Source organism: Panulirus ornatus, chromosome 19 (assembly GCF_036320965.1).
Source record: "Panulirus ornatus isolate Po-2019 chromosome 19, ASM3632096v1, whole genome shotgun sequence".
NCBI lineage: Eukaryota > Metazoa > Arthropoda > Malacostraca > Decapoda > Palinuridae > Panulirus > Panulirus ornatus.
Window position 1 is genome coordinate 4,256,696 of NC_092242.1, and position 17,618 is coordinate 4,274,313.

Genomic DNA, 17,618 nt, shown 5'->3' on the forward strand with positions numbered 1-17,618 from the left:
ATTCAGTGATGGCCAGTGTGATCATGCTCTACACGGGCTGGTCAGTTCACTGATTATCAGCACTGCTAAATACAAAATCTTGTAAGCTTTGATGATCAAGATGTTTTGAATTTCTTGATAAGACACTATTCTCGCTTTGGAGACAACAATCTTGCAGAACGTGTTGGAAAGGTTCCCTCATACATCCAGCAGAATTTCTGAGTGAGCTATGCAAGTGAAGACCCTCATGCCCATGTTGCTCACCTTCGCCAGAGGACAGTTTCTCAAAAAAAAGATCACTTATTTTATTTTGAGGTGTCTGAAATATGGATTCAAGTCCAGATATAATGTCTTTTGATCATGTACCACTTCTGGGGTTGCACCATAGTTCTAGTTCACCCCCTTGAAGACCCAGGCAGGTGAACTTTTACAGAAATTTTTAGCGACCAAATATCGCTATCAGTATTATATCTAACGAATAAATAAAATAGTAATTCTGAGGTTCAGAGTAAAAAAAAAAAAAGAAATGGAATGGGAACCTTAGATCAGTAGTACAGACTAGAGCCTCTTGATAACCTGTAAGCAAGTGTACGTACGTAGACATCATGAGGAGGCTGCGTCCTGTGAAACTTTTCTGAAAGATTCCCTCCCCATTTATTTTTCACTTTTGAGTATTTCTCTTTGTGAGCTTATTAAATAGGGTTTTATTGCTATTTGACTACTGATGCTTATCAAGTGTAATTTGCATAACTCGTTGTCATTTCCTTATTCTACTCTCAATCTCGAACGCCCACGTATCCTACATAACAAAGCAATTGAAAACAATATGGTTATTTGAAGATTCATTTATCTTAATGATCACCACAAAATATGTGTGTGTTTCCATCATGAGAAATGTTCATAGAAGGACATAAGGCGCAAGATGAAGGAAGTTAAATCCCAGAGGAGAGGCAGAGGTGTTGTTTACCTGGTCAGCTGACACAGGATGTATCACTTACGCTTAAGGACTTTCGCCTGACCTTCCTACCATCTACGCAGCTCTAAGATTTGCTGCTGTAGTGAATAATCCCGTCCAGATCCTACTAGAGCTTCACCTGCAATGGGTACAAATCCATTTAGTCAACGTCTTAACCGTACAGGATATAACACTTAGGATGTAGGAGGGATTAACGAGGCAGTGTTCCTGGAAGTTTGGTCGTTGGTTGTCCATGGAGCAGTTCTCTGTCGTACAGCTTGCATATAATGGGTAGGAATGGGAGTGTGTTTTCAGCATTTGACAAATAACACAGTTGCAAGAATGGATTATTGTCAATATGATATATTTGTGCCGTGTAAGTTTCATATTATGGTTGATTCACTGTTCTTGGCGCGTGAAAAGGAACTTTTTCTTAATATATGCAGGTTCTTGTGAAGATCTGGCACATGGTGTTGGAGCAGTGGTTTAAGAGTGAGTGAAACAGTGCATTACTAATTTAATTGACAGCGTGGTAGCAGTATAATGATGCAAGGTCCAGTTTATAACTGGTGTGAACTGACAATTGATGGTAGATATTTTCATTAAGTTTTGTTAGGTTGAAATATTTACTGTCAGCAAAGATCAGTGAGTTTCGGATATATTATTGTAGCTGGACTTTGTTATTATAGCCTGTAAATGTATCTATTTTGTGTCTGCATTTTTAAGACAGATTGTGAATGTTAGGTCTAGGGGACCTAGAACATAATCTCCTCTCTTTTATGTTTAGAATTAGGTTCACTTTGTATGGGTTGAAATTAGGTTCACTTTGTATGGGTTTGCTTTGCATTGTGCTTTTCCACACATTATTTTTGCAATACAAAAACAGGGTGTATTGTGAGTTCTTTAGTGCAGTGATGACAAAAACAAATGAAACCAAATTATCCTTAGAACCTGTTTCATAAGTCACGAGCAGCGTCTGAAAGTGTAGGTCATCTCTGACTAGAAAAATGGGAGCTCCTCCTCAGCCTTCTCTTTTCAACCATACCACTGTATATTTTTTGGCAAATCATAAATGTTAATGACTTGTTGAACCATAGATAGTTCACCATTTATTTATCCATGCTTGATAATTTTTTTTGTTGAAATTGAACTGTACAGATTGATGGCTGCATTGTGTATTGTTTTGCTATGTTAACAAATCCAAGTTAGCTTTTTTTCTAAATTAATTCATGTACTTGAGGTGGTGATGTTACTTATTACTTCTTTATCATTGTGGAAATATAGTCTAACATATTTTCCTTCCTCGGTGGTTCTCTTATTTTCTGGCTGAGAATGAACTTCTCAAACATTCTAAGTGATTTCCTTTTATTTTGTTGTTGTCTGTACTAGATCTAAGACATTTCATATTCAGTTCCATTATAAATCCAAAGCATTTCCTATTCATTTCCATTATAAATCCAAGGCATTTCATATTCAGTTCCATTATAGGTGTGGTAGATCAAACTTTAGGAGTTACACTTAGAACTGGGTTTCTAAGATTATAAGGGCAAAATTCCAGGCTCTTTGGTTCTAAGGATTTTTGCGGTTTTCTGTCTGATGACCTCTAGATAAGTGCAACAACTTCATTTCTTTTAGTTTCAGCTAAAACTTTCGCCACATGATTTAAAGATTTTTGCTGCTTGGTCCTTTTTATTTTGTCACTGTTGTATATGGGGTGATTTAATACCCATAGCTCAAATGAGTTTCTGTGAAGGCTACAAACATGATTTTTACTTCAGTCAGTAAAGCTTTAATGAACAGGATTTTATGTCTTGGTAAATCTGATTTTATATACATGGAAAATGTTTTTGTTTTTGTGCTTGATCCCAATGTTTTTCTTCCTTGTGACTTTGCTTGTAACAAGCATATTTAGGAGCCCTTATGTTAGACACTTGCAATTCATTGTGTAATCATTTTCTTTCAGGTTGCTGTAAATGTTGTTGTGTACTCCTCCTTGTGACTGTCCTCATCATTGCTGGAAGCATGGGTCTCTTTGCAGCTTTCTTCCCATATCCCAGCCATGCATCTTGTCATGTTGATTGGTAAGCTTAATTCTATGTTGATATGTCACAAGTATAGTATTGTCTTATATGGCAGGAGCTAGCAAGGATCCAATGCTCTGAAGCAGAAACCTATAACAATAGAAGAGAGAAAGAGAACCTGTACTGTACAGTAGGGCAATTGGATCAACTTTTGAGATCAGACTGGAAGAAATGGTATGGCCTAAGAACAAGAATGATTGAACTGTTGATTGGAAGAAAAGATGTTTTTGATGGAGAGGGGATGTATGACCCATTCCTTCCACATTTTCTTGTACACTACATATGACAAAGATAGAAGTGTCACCCAAAGATAGGCATTAATCTTCCCATGTAAAGTAAAAGAGTTTTCTTAAGTTGGTCCAGTTACTGCTAATGTAGTGTCACTACTGTATTGACATTTAGAGGGGGCATCCATTGGAAGAAGTTCAATTAGTAAGAAGACATATATAAGAGGGTGGTCAGATGAACAAAATAAGAGGCATGATTGTGCTACTATAGCATGAAGGATTGGAGACAAAAGATTCTGACAATCTGAAAAATTGGTAGGGTGGTTGCAGATTTGCTCCAGGTCATGAAAAATGGAAAATGTTAGGGTCCCCCCCAACTACCAGCAATATCACACCACGTGGAAGGATTTCAACCAATCTTCATGGGTGAGCAACGTTGAGTATCCACAAACCTTTCAACAGTGAAGTTACCAAATTCTAATGAGAAAATTTAGGTTTATTAGTAAAATGATATTGGTAATAAGATTAATATTTTTGGTGACTTTAACCCATATTTCATGGTTTTATTTCTTTATTTTTCGTCTGCCCTATGGAGAGTTATTGCATTCATTAAATGTGCCTGTATAAATGAAATTATCTTTTCCTTGTTGTTGTCTTGGGAAACAGTATTTGGGCATTATTTTGTTCATCTGCTTCAGCCACATGCTTCCATTTATACCTTAAATCACAAAATTCAGTAATTGTTTAGTTTACTTTTAATTTTATGTTTCCATCAGGATATTTGGCAAGTCATGCTCTACGGTGAAATCTACACTAATTAATCAAATTGAGGCCTGGAATCATAATGACTGTTCACTCAAGCAGCAGTGCAACTATGAGGTATAGTTTCCATGTATTTCTGTGAATGTGTGGTACAGTAGTAAGGTATTAATGGGATTGATCTGAAGACTTTTTAGATTTATGAAAGTCCAGTGATAGACCTAGTGGAATTCATCATCCTTGGAAGCCTTACATTGGGAAAAATTGATGAATTGTCCTTTTGTCATACTATGGTTTGCCTTGTGGGCTAAATTCATTGTAGACTACCACACACACTCAAACTGCACTTCATACCTCCAGAGGGATTTCAGGTTCTTTGTTGTTTATAGAATTTTTCGTACTTTGTATGTACGTTTCTGCTTTCCTTCTTGCATGTACATTGATCATCATTTTTTTTGCTGTATTAGTTCTGTTTGTTCTTATTTTTTTTAGTTGTACTATGTATTATAGAAATTGGCCAACTTCTGTTTGTTCTTATTTTTTTTAGTTGTTGTACTATGTATTATAGAAATTGGAAAAAGAAAAGGCATGATGAGGTATATTATATTAATGAGCCTAAACTAAGAAATATAGCAAAGGTTCCCACACCTTTGTTTTACAGTCCAACATGGTGATGATTTAGTCATCTATATGCATGGGTATCCAGTGTATCAATCGGTTAATTATGTGCTTGTAATAGAACATTTTCATTCAAGTATTAGATGATACTCCAAATAAACTCGGTTGTCCATAACCTTCAGCAGTACTGATAATTTTTTTTATCAATTCTCCTTTGTCAAATTAATAGTAATTAATGTTTTTGATATATTTACTGATTTTTTTTATTTATGACATTAATATTTTGGAGTCCAGCATGAGATACTGGAATACTAGTCCCAATTTTTTTACTTTGCATTTTAGTTCTTAGATGACGTTGGCAGCACCATTCGAGGCCTTCACATAACACCATGGCTGTCTTTTTTAGACAGATTCAACTTTACGCTCAGTGATGGTGATGATGGAAATTGTCATGTCAAGGTAATATATTCTGTATATCTAATGCACTCTTGCCATCAATAATCTGATGTTTCTTGGATTGACTTCTGCAGTTATCCTAGACTTTTAATCACACGCTTCTTTATAAACCATCTTTTCAGACAGATATTTCATACTTTGCCCTCCCCTCTATTTGTAATTTTGCTTTTTATCCACTTTCCCATACTTCACTTATCTCTTTCATCAGTAATGGACTCGCATAGCAGTGAACAAAGAAAAAATAAGCAGGATGCTATCATATAAGTATTGGTCAATACTCATTACAAGTTGTTAAGAAAAGAAAATGTTGAAAACAAAATATATGATTAGTTTGATGAGAATGGTTTCATGTATTGAATGAACTAAAATGACAGTGGTAGCATAAGAACATTTCCAGAAAACTTAAACATTGGAGTTAGATGGACTACTAGCTATAAGTTGAAACCAACAAAACTGCCAGTTGAAATAGCCTTGGAAGTAGTAGTATTGTTGAAGATAGCAGATCGGTACATGTTGCCAGTACACAGTGGAGGGAGGATCTAAGTTCCTCCCTAAATGTTGCTGTTTTGATGTCATGAAAAATCTCTGGGATGTTAAAGAAAAGTGTACTAAAGAGCTTAATACTTTAACAATATATTTAAAGGCCCCCCTCATTATAAATGGGAGTTATATTCATAGAAAAGACAAAGCAAATAATTCGTAGCTATATATCCAAACAGTGAGTTTGAATGGAGAAAAACTGGAGGAAGTGAAGTGTTTTAGATATCTGGGAGTGGATCTGGCAGCGGATGGAACCATGGAAGCGGAAGTGGATCATAGGGTGGGGGAGGGGGCGAAAATTCTGGGAGCCTTGAAGAATGTGTGGAAGTCGAGAACATTATCTCGGAAAGCAAAAATGGGTATGTTTGAAGGAATAGTGGTTCCAACAATGTTGTATGGTTGCGAGGCGTGGACTATGGATAGAGTTGTGCGCAGGAGGATTGATGTGCTGGAAATGAGATGTTTGAGGACGATGTGTGGTGTGAGGTGGTTTGATCGAGTAAGTAACGTAAGGGTAAGAGAGATGTGTGGAAATAAAAAGAGCGTGGTTGAGAGAGCAGAAGAGGGTGTTTTGAAATGGTTTGGTCACATGGAGAGAATGAGTGAGGAAAGATTGACCAAGAGGATATATGTGTCGGAGGTGGAGGGAACGAGGAGAAGAGGGAGACCAAATTGGAGGTGGAATGATGGAGTGAAAAAGATTTTGTGTGATCGGGGCCTGAACATGCAGGAGGGTGAAAGGAGGGCAAGGAATAGAGTGTATTGGAGCGATGTGGTATACCGGGGTTGACGTGCTGTCAGTGGATTGAATCAGGGCATGTGAAGCGTCTGGGGTAAACCATGGAAAGCTGTGTAGGTATGTATATTTGCGTGTGTGGACGTATGTATATACATGTGTATGGGGGTGGGTTGGGCCATTTCTTTCGTCTGTTTCCTTGCGCTACCTCGCAAACGCGGGAGACAGCGACAAAGCAAAAAAAAAAAAAAAAATATCCAAACAAGGAGATTTATGTTCTAGGTGCCTTTCCCCAGACAATATTTCTGGTTGTGGACATTTTAGAGAAGTAAAACATAATAAATGCATACATCTAGGGCATATAAAACTTGTAAGCAACTGTATGAATTATTCAGTATTTTTTTTAGCAAAAGAAGTTAATGGTGCTGATGAGCATAGAGCACTATAGGTTGGCATGAGGAGCTTGGCACTTTATTGATGATGGTTACCATTTTAGTAAATTTCAAAATTCACAGGAAAAATGAAGAAAAACATCTCAAGCTTTTGTTCATTTTTTCAAAACCTCTTCAAGGGAAATTATGAAGGAATAATACAAAGTAAACAAAACTAAATGAAAAAAGCTTGCTGTCTAACCCTCCACTATCTAGAAATCAGGCCCTTCGCCTGACCCGCTAGAACCTGAGCAACAATGCCTCTGACCTGATCATATATGTGAAGTCAGGCCACATGTGTGACATACTGCTGTGACATGTGATCAGGAAAAAAAGTTGAAATAGATAAACTTTAGAGGATTCAGAAGCACTGTACAAGCAGAATTTATGGATTGGTACAGTCTAGAAAGAAGAGAATGATGTTTGGTAAAATATGCACAGCAAAATTTATTGGAATTAAAAGAAAAGACAATAAAATAAAAAATTAACAATATGGAAGAATGAAAGCCATAAGCTTTCCTTAGAACATATCAGAAAGGCACTTAACAGGAGTATATGAATGATAGAAAGACTTTTATATTTTGCCCAGTGAAATAAGCTTGACAGGGTGAGTTTTGAAACCTCTAAGAGAAGACTAGATAGAAGGCTGAAAGTGATGTCAGATGAACCAAAAGGTTCCTAACTATGATATAGGTATGGCAGTAGATACCAACAGTACTATTGTGAATGCTATGCACAAACCCTGCTTCATGTCTTTTTGTAGGTACCCTCAGATATATGAAGCATTCTCTCTGAAAAGAATGAAGCAATAGGTGATAGCAGCGAGTCACAGGTTACAGAATCTTGTGTTTGGGGATTCGCATGCACTGAATCTTTTTATTCTTTTTTTCATCAGTATTTCACTTTAAAAAGTCTGTTAGTTTAGCTTAAAGAAATTAACTAGATGACCAAGTCTCATGATAACCCTACTTCTAGTTAAAAGATAAAATTCTCATTTAAAATTTTATGTAGCATTTATGGATCTGGAGAAGGCATATGATAGAGTTGAAAGAGATGCTCTGTGGAAGGTATTAAGAATATATGGTGTGGGAGGCAAGTTGTTAGAAGCAGTGAAAAGTTTTTATCGAGGATGTAAGGCATGTGTACGTGTAGGAAGAGAGGAAAGTGATTGGTTCTCAGTGAATGTAGGTTTGCGGCAGGGGTGTGTGATGTCTCCATGGTTGTTTAATTTGTTTATGGATGGGGTTGTTAGGGAGGTGAATGCAAGAGTTTTGGAAAGAGGGGCAAGTATGAAGTCTGTTGGGGATGAGAGAGCTTGGGAAGTGAGTCAGTTGTTGTTCGTTGATGATACAGCGCTGGTGGCTGATTCATGTGAGAAACTGCAGAAGCTGGTGACTGAGTTTGGTAAAGTGTGTGAAAGAAGAAAGTTAAGAGTAAATGTGAATAAGAGCAAGGTTATTAGGTACAGTAGGGTTGGGGGTCAAGTCAATTGGGAGGTAAGTTTGAATGGAGAAAAACTGGAGGAAGTAAAGTGTTTTAGATATCTGGGAGTGGATCTGGCAGCGGATGGAACCATGGAAGCGGAAGTAGATCATAGGGTGGGAGAGGGGGCGAAAATTCTGGGAGCCTTGAAGAATGTGTGGAAGTCGAGAACATTATCTCGGAAAGCAAATATGGGTATATTTGAAGGAATAGTGGTTCCAACAATGTTGTATGGTTGCGAGGCGTGGGCTATGGATAGAGTTGTGCGCAGGAGGATGGATGTGCTGGAAATGAGATGTTTGAGGACAGTGTGTGGTGTGAGGTGGTTTGATCGAGTAAGTAACGTAAGGGTAAGAGAGATGTGTGGAAATAAAAAGAGCGTGGTTGAGAGAGCAGAAGAGGGTGTTTTGAAATGGTTTGGGCACATGGAGAGAATGAGTGAGGAAAGGTTGACCAAGAGGATATATGTGTCGGAGGTGGAGGGAACAAGGAGAAGTGTGAGACCAAATTGGAGGTGGAAAGATGGAGTGAAAAAGATTTTGAGTGATCGGGGCCTGAACATGCAGGAGGGTGAAAGGAGGACAAGGAATAGAGTGAATTGGATCGATGTGGTATACTGGGGTTGACGTGCTGTCAGTGGATTGAATCAGGGCATGTGAAGCATCTGGGGTAAACCATGGAAAGCTGTGTAGGTATGTATATTTTGCGTGTGTGGACGTATGTATATACATGTGTATGGGGGTGGGTTGGGCCATTTCCTCGTCTGTTTCCTTGCGCTACCTCGCAAACGCGGGAGACAGCGAAAAAAAAAAATTCAAATGTTTTGTTTAATTACAGGTATTTCTTATGCTTTTTCATATTTGTAGGCATACAGTGAGTCAGCAGCATCATTTGCAGTTATTGACTTTGGGGTAAACTACTGCAACTTGCGAAATTTAGTGATTGGATCAAAACTGGATGAGAATGACAAGTTCTACAAGGAAAATTCAACTAATTCTGTGTGCACTATGTATTCCATCGCGCATTGTAATTTGTATACTTAAAGTGCTCCCTGTGATAGGTTGGTGTTTGTGGTAAGTGTTACTTTGTTGGAAATACACAGATTAATAATGTACCTTGACGCTAAACTTTATCAGTATTATTATGACTATTGGATAAGTGTTTGACATAAACCTTCTGAGTTAGAGAAACAGAAGCTTTTTTATTAAATATATTTAGGGTTTTCCATTTCAAAAGGCCTCTAGTATTTTTGATGTTTGTCATTATTTTTTGCTACAAAAAAATTACATTTAAAAAACATTTTTATGCCAAGATATAGATTTTACACCGTCTCAAGTGCGTGAATTGGAGGTGCAGAATGCATAAACTTATAGTTCTAAGAAAGAATTGATGAGAGGGGCATTCTTCCCAACTTCTTTAGAGGCTTACAAATATTGTTTTCCATTAATACTTGTCATTACTCAGCCACTTCCTTTTGAAAAGGAAAATCTTGTTTATAAATACATTGAGAGAAAAATGATTCTGAGTCAAGCTTTAAGTTGTATATATTGTTCATCTCCCAACTTCTGTAATTTTTTATGACTGTCTTTCAGAGGTCAGTTGATAAACAATTTATCAAATCAAATCAAATGTTTTTAAAAAGTAAAAATACACATATAAAAAGGGAAATTATTGTTATACTGTCCCAGGACCCATTTTATTGGACGCGTACAGCTTTGAAGCTGCTTTACTTTAGGAGCCCCATTAAGGGGTTCTGGGGCTGTGAAATTATATATAATGGTGTTCATCCCAACTTTTGTGGATAATCACATTTGTTTGATAGTTATAAATGTAAATTACAGACTGTTACAATTTCGTTTAGTTGATTGTTGTAAGATTCAGTAAAAAAAATCACTTGTAAAGTATATTGGATTCTTCATGAAAAGCACAGACATAGCTTGCTGGACTGAATGCAGAACTTTGAATATTTTATAATGATTCTTTGTTAGATTTTTTTCTCTTTCATATTCTTAAGGTAGACTTATAAAAAAGAAATATTGCTAGTTATCTATAAGGAACAGTATCATTATCAACAATGTTTACCGTAGTATTATAAGCTCACTGGTATTGAATTTAAGCAGATATTTCATACAATTTATATATCATAATAATGCTGAGTTGAGTAGTGGTGAATTTAGATTATAAGAAGGATTCTTTGCTTGGTATTACTGGTATTCTTGTTACAGTATGAAATATTATGATACTGCAAGTGAAATTCAGATAGATTTAAGTTTTTTATTATATCAGTACATTGCTTACATAGTTAGCTGTTCTTTTGCACATTAAATAATTATGTATAACAAAAGCATGAAGATGTTAGAAGAAATGTTGAAACCCATGGACCTGAATGATAGCTAGTATTACAGTTGGCAAGGCCAGATTCTTTGTGGCCTTCCACTCATGAAAAGTAAATTACCATAATGGTCAGCATCATCTATATATACATCAGGGTCATGTGGGAGAATATTCCTTCATAACTCTAAGTTCAGGCTAAGCAACTTCAATCATAAAATCAGCACCTGATGTCAGTGTCCTTAACATGGATTAGGAAAACAAATAGCGTTTGGATTTTCCATCTGATGAAATTTATTGAAGTTGCTCTGATGAATTTCTCAAAAAGTAATTTACTCTACTCAGCAGTGTCAGGATGATTCATTGCTTTCTTTTGAAATACTACTGTATTGCAGCTGTAATATACATATTGCAGCTAAGTGCTTCATATCCAAAATATTAGCAAGAGCAAACTGTCAGATGACTGACAAACCTCCATGTGTATGTATGCATGTTTTTTTTAGTCATGTTAAATTATAGAAAAAATATAGCCATGCATTCTTGAAGGCTTCAGTTATTGCATTTTGTTCTTTTAATAATAATTTCCATATATTCACGATCACTATACTTATATATCAGTATCATATGAAGAAATAACACCAGTAGTCACTGATTTTAGTGAACCATAAGATTAGGTAACCAGTCATATCAGACAAGTTCAAATATAGTATTTGTTGTAGGAAAGAAACTAAATGTATTTGTTATACAGTGAAGAGTTTATGAGTATTGTTCGATGTTTAAACGGAACAAATGTTCTTGTTGCATGTTGGTCTTCCATATATTAATGTTAAGCATTGTTTTTTAGTTTATAATAATTATTTTTATCAAAGCCACCCTTTTGTTAGTTATCATAGACATAGGCAATATAGTAAAATTGGTTGCCTTGAAAGTTAATACCTGAAATAGTTTTTTGCTGTGCTCAAAACTAAAACTTCTTGCTAGAATCTATATTTTTTTTTATATACTTGTGCTTTATTCTTGGTGAAATAATGCTGAAGTTTACTCATTAAGTATTCTTACAGTTTGGTGCCATATGATAAGTTTAATCATCACCAGATGTAAATTTATTATAAGTTCTGAATGAAGTTGGATGTATATTAGGAAGAAATATTAAGCTAAAGCTCATTTTTTCAAATGTGAAGTCAGAACAGGTAAAGGCTTTGTTTTCATTTCATTTGTAAATGCATCACATGTATTCATAAAGCTGTTTTGTAGATATTTGTACTTGGCTTACCTCAGATTTTATATATTGTCTGTCATTCTATACTAGATTATATTGTGCAGATAATGACTGTGAATAATCTCATAAACTGAAGTTTCTTTGCAGAAGCTGGTGATTACAAATACTCAGGAGAACTGTTTATACAGTATTCAGTTGTGGTAAATACTGTAATAGAATAAGATGTTTTTCACTTATTTCTCTACTTATTAGAATATGCTAGTAAGTCATAACTGATTTTTGTGGCGAAAGTAAGTTTCCTCTGATGGGCTGTTATATGCAGTAAGGACTAGTGCATTTGGACTAAAACTTCAGATCTTGCTCTCGGACAGACCAATATCCCACTGATGATTTTTTGAGATGTGCATGCACTCAGACCAGAGTCCAATTAATTTTTTTTTTTGAGATGTTATATGAGGTAAACCATGGAATGGTCTGTGGGGCCTGGAAGCTGTGGTTTCGGTGCATTATGCATGATAGCTAGAGACTGAGTGTGAACGAATGTGGCCTTTTTCTTTTTGTCTGTTTTCTTAGTGCTACCTCACTGATGCAGGGGGTAGTGATGCTATTTCCTTTGGGGTGGGGTGGCACCAGGAATGGATGAAGGCAAGCAAGTATGAATATGTACATGTTTATATATGTATATGTGTATGTACATGTATGTGCGTGTATGTATATATTTGTGTATACGAGTGGATGGGTCTTTCTTTGTCTGTTTCCTGGTACTATATGTATATATGGTGCGGTGCGCACTGTGCGCTAGCCCAGCCTTTTGGCAAAGTGGTAGGAGCAGTAGATAGAAGTAGAAGGTATGAAAATTTAGGTAGGAGCATTAAATAGTAGTCATTAGGAACATTAGGTAGGAGCTCCTGCAAACACTGTGCTAGACTTGCCCTCTGCCAGGGACCTGTTAAGGGTGAGGCACTAAAGGTTAAGAAGCGGCAGTGGATTTCTTTAGTTATGGAGACTCTGTTGCCACGGCCACCCCATTGAGAGAGTCACCCTGTTGAGGGAGTTCCAGTTGAAGCAGGTGTTAGAGATATAGATAGATAGATAGATATGTGTGTGTGTGTATATGAGTGGATGTGTCTTTCTTCGTCTGTTTCCTGGTGCTACCTTGCCACTATGGGAAATGGTGATCAAGTATATATATTTTTTTTTTTTTTTTTTTTTGTCGCTGTCTCCCGTGTTTGCAAGGTAGCGCAAGGAAACAGACGAAAGAAAGGGCCCAACCCACCCCCATACACATGTATATACATACGTCCACACACGCAAATATACATACCTACACAGCTTTCCATGGTTTACCCCAGCCGCCTCACATGCCTTGATTCAATCCACTGAGAGCACGTCAACCCCGGTATACCACATCGCTCCAATTCACTCTATTCTTTGCCCTCCTTTCACCCTCCTGTATGTTCAGGCCTCGATCACACAAAATCTTTTTCACTCCATCTTTCCACCTCCAATTTGGTCTCCCACTTCTCCTCGTTCCCTCCACCTCCGACACATATATCCTCTTGGTCAATCTTTCCTCACTCATTCTCTCCATGTGACCAAACCATTTCAAAACACCCTCTTCTGCTCTCTCTACCACGCTCTTTTTATTTCCACACATCTCTCTTACCCTTACGTTACTTACTCGATCAAACCACCTCACACCACACATTGTCCTCAAACATCTCATTTCCAGCACATCCATCCTCCTGCGCACAACTCTATCCATAGTCCACGCCTCGCAACCATACAACATTGTTGGAACCACTATTCCTTCAAACATACCCATTTTTGCTTTCCGAGACAATGTTCTCGACTTCCACACATTCTTCAAGGCTCCCAGAATTTTTGCCCCCTCCCCCACCCTATGATCCACTTCCGCTTCCATGGTTCCATCCGCTGCCAGATCCACTCCCAGATATCTAAAATACTTCACTTCCTCCAGTTTTTCTCCATTCAAACTCACCTCCCAGTTGAATTGACCCTCAACCCTACTGTACCTAATAACCTTGCTCTTATTCACATTTACTCTTAACTTTCTTCTTTCACACACTTTACCAAACTCAGTCACCAGCTTCTGCAGTTTCTCACATGAATCAGCCACCAGCGCTGTATCATCAGCGAACAACAACTGACTCACTTCCCAAGCTCTCTCATCCCAACAGACTTCATACTTGCCCCTCTTTCCAAAACTCTTGCATTCACCTCCCTAACAACCCCATCCATAAACAAATTAAACAACCATGGAGACATCACACACCCCTGCCGCAAACCTACATTCACTGAGAACCAATCACTTTCCTCTCTTCCTACACGTACACATGCCTTACATCCTCGATAAAAACTTTTCACTGCTTCTAACAACTTTCCTCCCACACCATATATTCTTAATACCTTCCACAGAGCATCTCTATCAACTCTATCATATGCCTTCTCCAGATCCATAAATGCTACATACAAATCCATTTGCTTTTCTAAGTATTTCTCACATACATTCTTCAAAGCAAACACCTGATCCACACATCCTCTACCACTTCTGAAACCACACTGCTCTTCCCCAGTCTGATGCTCTGTACATGCCTTCACCCTCTCAATCAATACCCTCCCATATAATTTGCCAGGAATACTCAACAAACTTATACCTCTGTAATTTGAGCACTCACTCTTATCCCCTTTTCCTTTGTACAATGGCACTATGCACGCATTCCGCCAATCCTCAGGCACCTCGCCATGAGACATACATACATTAAATAACCTTACCAACCAAAGCACATTGGTAACTGATGTCTGAGTGATGATTTATGAACTGCTATTACTCTTATTTACATAAGCTTTATATTTTAAATGAAAAAGATCGGTCTAGTGTTTTGTCTTCCGATTTTTCTTTTATATGTAATTATTATATCTTGTTCTATGTCATTTCATATTATACTTTGGCAAATAATGAATGAATTGAAGTGAAGAAAATTATTTGATCTCAAAATCTCACAGATTGAAATAAAATTAAAAGGTGTTAATATTTTACATATTGTAAGAAAATGAAAAGGTGTTAATGTAATAACATAAATCTCCATTATTATTCAGAATTCTAAGTTACTGTACACAAACAAGATAGCAACAGGTAGTCCAAATGTGTCCTTACTGTACTTCTTGTTAATACTTGTGATAAATATGCATTTTAAAAGTATACTTTGGTGGTATAAAGTATTTTGATTATGACCTTGCATATGATTAAAAATGCTGCATACAACAGAACATTGCTAAACTGGTGCGAGCTGTAAAACTCTTATGGTGTCACAAATCTTTTCTCAGTTCTGGTACAGCAACAGAAGAAGGTAGAAATTGTAGAAGGAAACATTGGTGTACTTTTGTCCATTTAAGCTATACTAATATCACATTTATCATGTGAACCATAGTGTTTTAGAATTAGTATTCATCCCATTTTTAGATTTTCAAAGCAGGTTCCACAACATATCTGAGGTAAGCCTGTCCTGTATAAAAAGAACTTGAAAGTTTGTGTTACATAGTCCAGTTAACTAAGTCTGCTTCATATTTTTGAGTAGACTGATTTTGTAGCATTAAGACATTAGTGTATCTAACATAGATGTAACTGCCAAATAAAACAGAGTGAATCTGACATATATAACTGCCAAACAAAAGTAGAACATTGAACTGGATTTGGTACTCATAGCAAGTTACTGTGGAATGTTTGGAGTTACTCCTGAGGCCTCTCTAGATGAGAAAAGGTGTCAAAAGCAAATGAGTATAATGAATAATCTGTCACAATAATTGTAGTGTGTATTATTCATTCAGTTGATATATATCAGATCATGGATATTTTCCCATTGTATCTGTTATTTGATAGTCTCAATTTTATATAAACCGTGTAACAAAAGCTTTAAGATGCTTTTTAAGACGATGTTATAGTTCTCACAAATATATTCTTAACCCTAAAACCTCACAACTAAACCTTCACATGATGCTTGTAAAGTGCCTTTTTTAAAGTGACATAAAAAGCATTTTTATCCTTGCAGACTGAGAGATAAAAGTAAATCAAGGCATGTAGAAAGCACAAACTGCTGGTGTACAAGGTCACTGTTTTAGGTAATGGTGGACAGTGCTGCCACAATGCATTTTTATCATTATTTGATCTAGTATATATATACGTTATTTGAATGATTATTTTTTTATATTATAATTTATCTACAGACTTTATCAGTAAATCTATACAGGTATTTTGTCTGTCAGCTAAAATAGTGAAATTTGTAACAATGGGGCATCATCTACACAAACCATATGTTAAAACCCACATTCTTGTCTGGAGGATGACTAAAGCACCCATATGTATCATCCAATAGATCAATGGGTGGAAAGTTTTCTCAGAGACTGGTAGATGTATGGGTGAAAAGGTTAAAGAGTTTTAGTATTCCTTTCATCTGTATGTGGTTTCCATTATATATATTCAAGCAAGTCTCCTGAAAAGTTCTGAGATCTGAAATTTTAAATGAATATTTGTTACTTTAAAAGTTAGTTTTTAAGAACTAAGACACAATTGAGCTTAATAAAATTATTGCATATTACACAAATTCATATATGTAGAATAATTATCCTTTCACTACAAAGTGGTAACTTTTCTATTTTTTTTTGTTTTTGTTGTCTATATATTGTTGAAAAGGTATGTTGAACATTCACAGATTCCTGGAAGGAAACAGCATTATATTTTAGAATTTAACATAGGGTGGATGTATAATATTTTTGGTGGAATATAACTCAATTGTTTTTGGTTTTGGCCTAAACCTAATGAGCATCAGTAAAAGCATTTGCACACAAGGAGGTTAAAACACTACACTATCCTGAAATATGGTGTATGCTCCAAGATTTAACCCTTTTGAAGCATCATGTCTAGCAGCCAACTTATGCTTATTCACAGAAACACAACAACCAGCCCAGGCCTAATTATTAAATACTTTTTGTTTTCCATTGTTGCTTTCAGCAATCCTTTTGTACTTTTCCATCATGTGATGGACCTTCTTTTTATTTAGTTTAATCAATAAACCCTCTGGGTATTACAAACAAGGAAATGTGGCAAAAAATAGCCGAGAGAATAACTTAAATCATACTGTATACAGGATTTTTTGTGTGTGTGCCCTGGGAATACACACAACAGGATAAATATGCAATTAAAGGGTTAAAAGTACTATTTTCATAGTATATATGTTATTATAATCGCTGTTGCCCGTGATAGTGAGGTAGCGCAAGGAAACAGACGAAGAATGGCCCAACCTACCCACATACACATATATAAACACCTACACATGCACATATACATATACATTTCAATGTATACATACAGATGTACGCATGTACATATTCATACTTGCTGCCCTCATCCATTCCTGACACCACCCCGCTACACATGAAATAGCATCCCCACCTCCAGCGAGGGAAGGACAAAAAAAGGCCACATTTGTTCACACTGTCTCTAAGTGTCATGTTTAATGCATTGAAACCTCACATGCCTTGGTTCAATCCATAGACAGCACATCAACCCCAATATACCACATCGTTCCAATTCACTCTATTCCTTGCACACCTTTCACCCTCCTGTAAGTTCACGCCCCAATTGCTCAAAGTCTTTTTCACTCCATCCTTCAACCTCCAACTTGGTCTCCTGCTTCTCCTTGTTCCCTCCACCTCAGACACATATATCCTCTTTGTCAATATTTCCTCACTCATTCTCTCCATATGTCCAAACCATTTCAACACTC

General features: G+C 36.6%; 1 protein-coding gene across 3 annotated transcripts; it reads left to right on the forward strand.

Moving 5' to 3' along the window:
• The first annotated feature begins 768 nt into the window (after window positions 1-768).
• Window positions 769-16,440, forward strand: LOC139755337 (uncharacterized). Of its 3 annotated transcripts, none has more exons than XM_071673491.1 (5): window positions 769-935; window positions 2,898-3,015; window positions 4,019-4,121; window positions 4,962-5,078; window positions 9,131-12,314. In XM_071673491.1, exons 1-5 carry the CDS (start codon window positions 902-904, stop codon window positions 9,305-9,307), a joined length of 549 nt encoding a protein of 182 aa, XP_071529592.1. In that variant the 5' UTR covers window positions 769-901; the 3' UTR covers window positions 9,308-12,314. The 3 variants fall into 3 exon arrangements, with proteins under 3 accessions (XP_071529592.1, XP_071529593.1, XP_071529594.1); XM_071673492.1 differs by lacking the exon at window positions 769-935 and adding an exon at window positions 946-1,082 and having other exon boundaries at window positions 9,131-16,440; XM_071673493.1 differs by lacking the exon at window positions 769-935 and adding an exon at window positions 1,088-1,225 and having other exon boundaries at window positions 9,131-9,439.
• Window positions 16,441-17,618: the final 1,178 nt, after the last annotated feature.

Excerpts from the sequence above, each read along its gene's own strand:
- LOC139755337 (XM_071673491.1), top strand. The coding sequence starts at position 902 with ATGAAGGAAGTTAAATCCCAGAGGAGAGGCAGAG. Across the intron at positions 936-2,897 it reads ATCCCAGAGGAGAGGCAGAG|GTTGCTGTAAATGTTGTTGT; the intron begins GTGTTGTTTACC and ends ATTTTCTTTCAG. Across the intron at positions 5,079-9,130 it reads ATGGAAATTGTCATGTCAAG|GCATACAGTGAGTCAGCAGC; the intron begins GTAATATATTCT and ends TCATATTTGTAG.